The sequence below is a fragment of the Limulus polyphemus genome, unplaced genomic scaffold, assembly GCF_000517525.1.
Source record: "Limulus polyphemus unplaced genomic scaffold, Limulus_polyphemus-2.1.2 Scaffold1205, whole genome shotgun sequence".
In the NCBI taxonomy this organism is placed as follows: Eukaryota; Metazoa; Arthropoda; class Merostomata; order Xiphosura; family Limulidae; genus Limulus; species Limulus polyphemus.
Genome location: NW_013666815.1, coordinates 1834 through 11693, shown reverse-complemented (window position 1 = coordinate 11693; position 9860 = coordinate 1834). Strand labels below are relative to the sequence as shown.

Below are 9860 nucleotides of genomic sequence, written 5' to 3'. Positions count from 1 at the left end.
AAGAACACAACTCCTTGACTCAAAAAGAGTTTTAGTGTGATTGGTAACATAGTGGTGTACTCTGCCATGTTCAAGATTACAGGAACTTTGGAGAGGGAATTGAGTTTATGAATAAGAGACTTCAGATTCAACAAAAGTTTTGACAACCAACAGAATTTTTCTTGGTGATTTGAGGTATTATTTTGGTATTTAAATGGGAGGTGTTTGTGTATGTAAATGATCTTTAATTCAAAGAAAGAAAAGTAAACATCTTTCTGTTAATTTTTCAGGACAGTTGCTAGAGATATTGGTGGATCTGATCCCGAGAGGATGTCGGCTCCCAACGTTGAACTGTACGTGAAGCAAGTATTTGCTGATACTTCATGTATAAAAGTTGACATAATCTCTGACGAACAGGTCATTGAGAAGGAATACCCGCTGCTAGCTGCAGTAAATCGAGCTGCTAAATGTAAGTTGTTTTAAAGCTTATAAGCTTTGTTTTATAAAGCTTGGTTTCTATGGATGTGAACATTTTTAATAATATGAGTTACTGAGGAAGAAACCTGAACTCTCCATAAGTGTTGTTGTATATTTCGGGGGTGTTTTACAAGTTTAATGATGATCTAATATAGATCTTGCCAATAACCTTCCTGTAAGTAGAGGTGTGACATTAACATTATATAGTCTCAATAGATGTGTAGCTTTTCAGAAAGGCCCGACATGGTCAGGTGGTTAGAAAGCTCAACTCGTAATCTGTGGGTCGTGGGTTCGAATCCCCATCACACCAAACATGCTTGCCCCTTTCAGCTGTGGGGGCATTATAATGTGATGGTCAATCCCACTATTTGTTGGTAAAGTAGTAGCCTAAGAATTGGCAGTGGATGGTGATGACCAGCTACCTTCCATCTATTCTTACACTGTTAAATTAGGGAAGGCTAGCGCAGATAGCCCTTGTGTAGCTTTGTGTGAAATTCATAACAAACAAACTTTTCTAAAATCACTGCCAAGAAGAGGTAACCAAGCTAAAGGGTTGAAATGGATATTGGACCACAAACAGTAGAATGAGGAAAGCTGGAGATGTGTGCTCTTTACATGTGAAACCAAGTTAGAATTGTTCAGCAGCTATTCATGATGGTTTGTTCTATGAAGAATGGTATAGTCAATGTGCCGCATCTACAAAATTGATGGTACCCTAACTGCTGATAACTACAGGCACATTCTAACCCATCATAACATTTCCTCAGGTAAATTACTCATAAGGCATTAATTAACCTTCCAGTAAATCAATGATCCCAAGCACATGGGAAGTGTGGTGAAGATAATCCTTTGATCATAAAGAGGATGATATAGTACTAACAACCTCGGTTTTCCCTCCCTAAAGTCCCAATCTGAACATTCTTAAAGCTGTATGGGCTTGTGTAAAATCTGAAAAGGCCAAATGGGACAATTTGAACAATATTCTGTAATCATACATTAATAAACTGTATGGTAGCATGAAAACAAGGTGTAAGTTTCTGTGTAAAACAAATAGTTTGCATACAAAAAACTAGTACAATGTTCAATCTGTTTGCTTTCCTTTTGTACTTTTGGTGGTAATGCGTCTTACCATTAATAAATTCACTGCCAATACTTGTTGTATGTAACTAATGTATGCTGATCTGTTGTTTCCTTAACTGTTATAATGTATCATTTACTCTTAACGACATTGTAACTTTCACAAGATGAACAGAATATGTTCACAAATTGAAATTGCCACGCGCAGATTTCTACAAATGACCGGACTAAACTTAATTTCTAATTCAACAATATAATCTCAACATGAGTTAGGATAAACAACCAGAAAGAGAAACCTAACTTTATAAGTTATCACTAAATCACCGTAATGAAACAACACATTCAACAACAACTCTGATTAATTACTATTTACAACTTTTAAGTTGTAACTCATATTCAAGTGATATTCAGTTGAAAATGTCTTGTTTATCAGTTTCAGGTCTTTTTTTTCTTTTTTTTCTGTCAGATGACAATCCCCTAGTGGGCTAGCACTAAATCAACAGATTTCGGTCCATAAATCTGACATTTGATGTCCACATGTTGCACACAGATAGCCCATTGTGTAGCTTTATGCTTAGAAACAACAACTATTACATGACAAGATTACAACTAAACCTATGAGGACTATTGGCCAAACATCTGATCATGTTATTTCCATTGTAATAAAGATCTTGACACCGGTTAATGTCGGTAATTTTCATTTGTTGCAACAATATGGTGACAGTTAACCCTAACGTTGGTTAGATGGTAGAGTGAAAACAACTTAAGACAGATCGACTACCTGTTGGAAGAAAAGATACATAAAAAGCAGAGATAATGATGAACAAAAAACAACAACAACAACAATGGAATACTATCTGGCAGTATGTATAATACTGTTTAGTAAAACTTTTCTTAAAGACCAAATTTGTTTTTACATGCACATGAATACAATGTGTAGAATAATTGTAAAACTTCTGTAGATGTATCCTCAAAACCTTACCGTGTTTTTCTATTCTAAGTAAACTTGGAAATTTGTGTTTGTTATAGGCACTGAACGACACCGTGCCAGAGTTATCTTTCTGGAATATGTACCAGAAGGTCCAGTGGAAACGACCGTTGTGTTAGTGGGAAAGGTAAAATTTAAGCAGCTAGTTATTAAGAAAAAAAAACAAACATATTTGTTAATTTTATTCCTCTGCTATTACAAAAATTTTCTCATTATTTTCCTTACTATGTCTAGGTATTATTGTTGTCCTCTGAAAACCATTAATTATTCTAATGCATGCGAGTGTTTGTGCGAGATTTTTGCATTTCGATTAACATTAATTTTACAATGGTTGAATATGAGATTTTGTCACATATGGCTTTTTTTTTAAGATGTTTTATTGTCTATTGATTTATTTTAAACAAGTGTTTGAGAAATATGCTAAACTGGTTAAATGTTCTATGGTGTTGGATACTAATGTTCTAAATATTGGAGCAAAGAAATTTTCTGTGCTTGTTTGTGAAAAAAGGAAATTGGAATCAGTTAAAACTTGAGCACATTTTAAAAGTTAAGATGTAACTTTTTTGTTGTTTTTCCCGTACAACCAGAACTTTCCTGTTTCTAGGGTGTTACCTACGACACTGGTGGTGCTGACATTAAAGCTGGAGGGGTTATGGCTGGAATGCATCGTGACAAGTGTGGAGCTGCTGCAGTTGCTGGATTTTTCCAAGTAAATATATGAAATTAAATACAGTTAACTGGCACAAGCATTACAAGCCACAAAACTGTTATGATTTAAGCTGTTAATTTTTTGAAGAAAGGTAAAATTTAATACAGGTGATATTTGAACAAATAATTTTGACAGATGGAGTTTATATCTCCTCTCCAGTCTGTGTTGGTTATTAATTTTTCAGTAGGTAACAGTGAACTTTTATAATTAAGAACATCGTTTGAGATCTTGTACGTTTAAATATTGTAAATAGTAAGGTTGCTTAACAAACATGGTTTAGTAAAACATCTCTAGCTTTTCCCACAGCAAGATTTAACTATATTTATTTATGGCTTTCCTGTGTACAGGAACCTTAATTTAGAAATATTGAGTATGGGTGGGATTAGATAGAATAGTTATTGGTGTAAGGTCTTGATACGTTAGTCGAAACGCTGACCTTTAAAATTTCTGATCCAAAAAGAAAAAATAAGAGAACAGAACAAATGTGGTGATGGAAGAAGATCATTCAGAGATAATAAATAATTTATGGTGTTTTTAAGGTTCTTGCTCGTCTGCAGCCAAAAGGCATAAAGGTTATTGGTGGAATGTCAATGGTTCGTAACAGTGTTGGGCCAGGTAAGTGTATAATAATTTGTGAAACTTGCACATTAATTACTGTTACTACATTTTCGTCAATGAAAATGACGAAATCGTCAACTAAAATTATCTTAACTTTCTATTTTTCTAAATAACTATTAAACAATAGCATGTTAAGTTTTGTCGAGTCTTGGGTCATTTTTATAAGTGTGTGTGTGTGTGTGATTTCATTGAATGTGTAAATTGAAGATTTTTGTTAGAAGTGGTAACACAAGACTTGGAGAAACTTTGTACTTGGATGAAAGATGCTTAGTTTTGTATAACCATGTTCATTCATTATCAGTGAGGGGAAGCTGTTAAAAGAGTTTGTTTGCCGCTTTGATATTTATTTAAGACTTTTTCACAAAAGTCAAGTTTTCTCCCCCCCCCTCTTTAATTTCAACTTTAAAAGAATTATACCCAAAACACCAGTTTGAAAACCCATGTAATGAAGGGGCTGGGTTTTTAGTACAGTAATGTAAAACTGTAATTCTTGAAATTTGACTTATGATGAGAAATATGAGGAAAATTATTTTTAAATAATAATTTTTGGAATTGGAACGTCAAAAATGTAGGTTTAACAAATATCCAAAGTCCTACATTTTTACGAGGATCAAACACTGTCCTATCTAGCAATTTTTTGTATATATTGAAAAGACAATAAAATTATTTTATATTATCAGAACATTGTTTGATTTAATACTCAAAATAAATTCACATAAATTCCAAGTCATTTTATGTCCATTAATTTAAAAAAGAAATTGTTTTTGTAGACATTTAAAAATACACAGCAGATCAAGCGCAAATTTTAACTTTCTGTATTTTCTCCTTTATGCTTTACAGTAATCTTTACCTTCTTCTTACTTTAACTTTATTTTGATATTTGTAACTTTGTACATAAATAGTGACACTGATTTTAAAAAGGGGTTAACTCATCTTTTATAGTTGGAATGTATTGATATTAGAATTGAGTCTTGACTGTGTTTGTGCATTGATTCCTTGGACCCTAAATAAACTAATATATTCTGTTTTAGAGCTTATGAACTGATATAAGAGTGGTTTTTGTAGTTTCCTTCATGCCGTTAAATGTTTAATTGTGTGGAAATGATGTTGTTAGATTCGTATGTGGCAGACGAAATTGTAACTTCACGAGCTGGTGTGCGAGTCAGAGTAGGAAACACTGATGCTGAAGGGAGGATGGCAATGGCTGATGTTCTGTGCCATCTAAAAGAGAAGGTTAGTCTTGGAGAAAATGTGAAAATTTCCGTTTTTTTTTAATTTATTCTTTAATTAAGTTTTTAAATCTAGATGTAGTTAAAATGTACAACGTAAACTTTTTTTCCATTTTTCCAGGCAGAAAATGAACCCGATCCACATTTCTTTACCATTGCCACTTTAACTGGGCATGCCTGTTTATCAGTTGGAGATGGATATTCAGTAAGTATTTCAATTATTATTTTAAAAACAAATTTTTGTTGTTGTCGCATCTCTCTGTTTAATAGATGTGAAATGAATGTTTGTTTGTTTGTTTCTATGATTAAAATGATAATTTTTGGAGTTTAAACAAGTAATGTTTGTGCATAACACTTTTTCCAGGTGTAGTAGGTTGCAACAGTACCAGCAAATTTGGTATATCGAAAAAGATTAAATCTCCGTTTTTTATTGTCCAGTACGCTGTAAACTTATGGAGGAGTGGGTTATGAATATATTGTGTGTTTATCTTAATGTATTCCTATAACAGTTATTCTGAATTTATTGTTTGTTTTGAATATGTACAGGTTTCACATAATAAAAAAAGGAACAATCTTTATTAAATGTGAAACACAGACACTCAGTGTGCGTACTTATTTTTAACTGTGATACACGGACACTCAGTGTGCATACTTATTATTAAATGTGATACACGGACACTCAGTGTGCATACTTATTATTAAATGTGAAACACAGACACACAGTGTGCGTACTTACAGTTTACTTAAAAACTTTGGGCCATCACTTCTATTGGATGTTCGATTAATATCATCTACCAAATTGCCAAATACAAGATTTCTTTAGATTCAAAGAAAACTTGTATTTACCTTGTGCAACATACGCTACCATGCGACTGGTTATTTTCATTATACATAGGTAAGGCTGTAGCCTCTAGATAATCACCTGATCAACCACCGAATGACATTTCTCTGGTCATCCTTACACAAGATAAGATTAAGCAGTGTTCTCCAAGGTCAGTAAAAAAGGTATTAACTACTTAGAGAATAACAAAGGAACAAAAAGTTCTTTATTTCAAGTTACCTGAACAGTTTTCTTGATCATGCTTTTACACTTGTGTCCAGTCTTGATATTCTGGATAACATCAACTCTGTTAAGTAAGGTCAAGTATTATGCCATTAAGGGTATTGGGATAAAATCTCCAATTACTAAGCAGACCTATCTTGTGAAGCTCTGCAGTTAACAGCTTATTCAGCTACCTGACCTATACCACATGAACGAGCCTCGATTAGTGACGTACGTAAAATTTATAGCTCTTCACGTACCCTCTATACCTTGTAGTTTACGTTCTAAAACATGTCTGGAATTAATGCTAATGATCTTAGTATTATTGTATTTGCTGATCAGCATGTTAATTGCTTGTTCATTTTATGGGAACTGTCATTTGATTTGTGTGTTTTTTTCTCAGTAAATAGTTCCTTGAAATCCACAGTCTATTTATTGGCTCAAGTTACTTGAGGCTACTGTAGACAGTCTTGTACTTGTGTGTAGGAGGAATTGTCATAATATCTGTACACACTTGAAAGGTACTAGACAATATAAAGAATTTGTATATATGCGTATGCATTTTTTATAGTCTCAATTTAACCGAATATGCATAGTGTTAGTTCATTGTACTGACTCTGTCTCGAAGAAGGGATGTTGACTGTACTTCTGAACTTACTAAGTGTATCTACAAATAATGTGGCAAGCTTTTGGTAAAATGTACAAGTCTGTTGTACGCATAAAATCAAATGTTACAAAAGTATTTCTATCCAAGATATGTCCGTGAATTTACAACGTCGGTCTGACTCGGACAAGTCTGAGTGCAAGATGACGTTCATGTGAAGAATCAAGTTAACAACAACAACTTTTGTCCATCGTACAGTTTACATAATTTCTGGAACCTCCAAAACATATATCTGTATTATTTTTTTTAGTATTCCTGTATATTACATGTTGTATTTACTCTCCTCTACCAAGAATGTTTGTTAAATCATTAATGTAAGAAAAAATGAATAGTTGATAAGTCTCGCATCAAATAGATAATACTATGTTGAATGGCACTCTATGTAAGGTTGTGGCATTTGCACATTCACGTAGTTAAACTAAAAAATAAATGAGGGAAGAATAGCTACGTCCACTCCTAAGATGACTCGGTCGTGAATGGTTTAATAACTCGAAATAGAATTTAAAAGTTGCAGCAGTGAGAAATAAAATGTATCTTTCCTAAGAGGCCCAGCATGGCCTGGTGTTAGGACAATTGAATTGCAAACTGAGGTTTGCGGGTTTGAATCCTGCCCCCCAAATGTGCTCGTCCTTTCAGCCTTGGAGACATTTATAATTTGACAATCAATCCCACTGTTCAGAGTTGGTAATGGGTGGTGTTAACTAGCTGCCTTCCTTCTAGTCTAATACTTCAAAATTAGAGCAGGTAACTTTCAAGTAGCTTTGTTCAAAATTAAAAATGAATAAACTTTCCAAAGAATAATGCTTTGATAACAGAAAATTTGATATTCTCGGTGTAAGAACAAGTGTTAAGAGAAATTCTGAAAGAAACATTATCATCTAATATAAGAAAGTCAAGCTAAATTAGGCTGAATTTTGAAAAATCTGAAACTTGGCTACCATTGTAATACTTTCTTTATTTCAAGTTACAAGCATTCATTTTACTGATGTATAACTTCTAGAAGATTATTACTGAACAAAATTAAAATAAAATGTCTGTTTTCAAATTTTATGTATTTTCCTTGCAAGGATTATTATTATTAAGTCTTGTGAAAAATGTAAGTTTAATAAAATCTGTAATATCTACTATCACTTGCAAATCAAATAGTCCAGAATTCGTAAACAACTAACTATCAATAAATTCAATTTACAAAGAGCCATTTCTCTCTGAATGTGAAGTTTGTAAGTAGAGATTAAATAAATAAATAAATAAAAAAAAAAAAAAAACATAACCATATTCGTTGTTGCTCTTTTTATTGTGTGGTTTGTATCCTGAAAATGAATTGATTGTCAATAAGTATGGTTAATGTTTAAGGACAACAAAAAAGGTGTTCTATTCACTTAAAAACAAACTCCTTTTCTTCACCCACCACATTTGGAGACAACCTATATCAAAGGCCAACCACCCTGTTAGAAAAGAAACTGTCTAAACTAAAGGTGAATCCTACCCTGCCAAAATTTATATATTTGTGTCCCCTTGTCGTACTGTTCTCTCCATTTAAATCTGGAGAAGAGGTGATGTATCAGTACTTTAAGTTCCCCTAATAACTTTGACCAACTCGATTCGATCCACTTTCGCTATTTTATCAAGAGAAAACAACTATGGAGATCCTAACTTGTTATCATATGACAACCTTTCCATCTTGGTTATCACCTTATTCGCCCTCCTCCGAATACTCTCAAACATTTCAATGTCTTTTTATTGGGTAAGGAGCTCAAGACTGAACACAGATACTCCGAATGAGGCCTCACCAGAGATATACACAATGAAATGTATAATCTCTTTGGACTTGTATTCAATATTTCTGTACATTTAACTGGAAATCTTATTTGCCCTACCTCTAACAACAACAACACTCCTTGAATGGCTTAAGAAACAGCTCAACCAGAACACCAACACCCTTTTCCTCCCTAACACTGTTAAGGTGATTCCCATTAAAATTATACTCATAATTAGAATCATTATTACCATACGCATTGATTTTGATTAAAGGCAATTTGTCAAATGATGTTTGGCCGAATTCTGTTTTCTTCCCTCCAGCCATTTTTCAATCCAAATGGTGAGCTTATCTCTTCCCCCCCCCCCAACCCATACATAATTATTTGAGTAGTAATAGACTCGGAGCTATGGGATCACATGAATTAATTTTTCTTTTCTACAGCACTTGGAATTAAGATTTAAACTGACTTACTGTATTTCAGGTGCATTGTTTTGACGTGTTTGTTCATGTGCTATAAATATATCTATCTACAAATAATAAACCTCGTTTATTTTTAAGATTGTTTTGGAAAATGGACCAGCAAGACGAGCAGAGGTTGGAACTAGCTTAAGACAGGCAGGAGACCTTGTAGGAGATATGTTTGAAATATCTACAATTCGCAGAGAGGTTAGTGTATCTATACAAATTTAATAGAACTGTCTGTTGTCTGTAACTACTTTGCATGGTGTGGATGGATCTTCACCGAAAGTGGTATGGAGATTCATTAGGCTCATGGGTAGGTACACAAGTTTTCAATTTTGTGTTTTGCAGTGATTTTACTACCATAATCCCTGTATAAATAAACTGCTTAAACCAGTCTTTCTGTTTCATTGTTCTCGTGTATATCCACACTTTTTAAACCCACTCAGCAGGTGCAGTGTAACTGACTCCACTAAGGTAATTTTCACTCTTTCCCCACCTTAGTGGCTCAACAGTAAGTCCAAAGATTTGTAAAGCTAAAAAACAGGTTTTGATGCTCGTTATGCATACATCAAAGATGATCCATTGTGTAGCTTCACACTTAACAGACAATTTCACTGGTGACATTTTGCTGGAGGTGCACTGTACTTGTATTTGCATTTATGTTGCACTTTTTAAATATAAAATTAAAAAAGTTGTGAAGTAAATCAGTTTGTAATGGAGAAGAAAAAATGAACTCTATTATATTTTAACAAAAATCAGAGTTGTCTGATTGTTACAAGTTATTTTGAGAAACTGGCTAAACCAATTTTAATGAAACTTAGTAGAGGAACTCTGGCAGACCCCCCCCCCCCCCCCC

The 9860-nt window shown here is 33.6% G+C and overlaps 1 protein-coding gene across 1 annotated transcript; it reads left to right on the top strand.

The window, feature by feature from the left end:
* The first annotated feature begins 253 nt into the window (after window positions 1-253).
* Window positions 254-9256, top strand: LOC106462598 (putative aminopeptidase W07G4.4). The gene is made up of 7 exons (XM_013922541.2): window positions 254-448; window positions 2563-2648; window positions 3126-3230; window positions 3770-3845; window positions 4963-5081; window positions 5199-5282; window positions 9101-9256. Exons 1-7 carry the CDS (start codon window positions 310-312, stop codon window positions 9230-9232), a joined length of 741 nt encoding a protein of 246 aa, XP_013777995.2. The 5' UTR covers window positions 254-309; the 3' UTR covers window positions 9233-9256.
* Window positions 9257-9860: the final 604 nt, after the last annotated feature.

Excerpts from the sequence above, each read along its gene's own strand:
- LOC106462598 (XM_013922541.2), top strand. The coding sequence starts at position 310 with ATGTCGGCTCCCAACGTTGAACTGTACGTGAAGCAAGTATTTGCTGAT. Across the intron at positions 3,846-4,962 it reads TCGTAACAGTGTTGGGCCAG|ATTCGTATGTGGCAGACGAA; the intron begins GTAAGTGTATAA and ends TGATGTTGTTAG. Across the intron at positions 5,082-5,198 it reads TGTGCCATCTAAAAGAGAAG|GCAGAAAATGAACCCGATCC; the intron begins GTTAGTCTTGGA and ends CCATTTTTCCAG.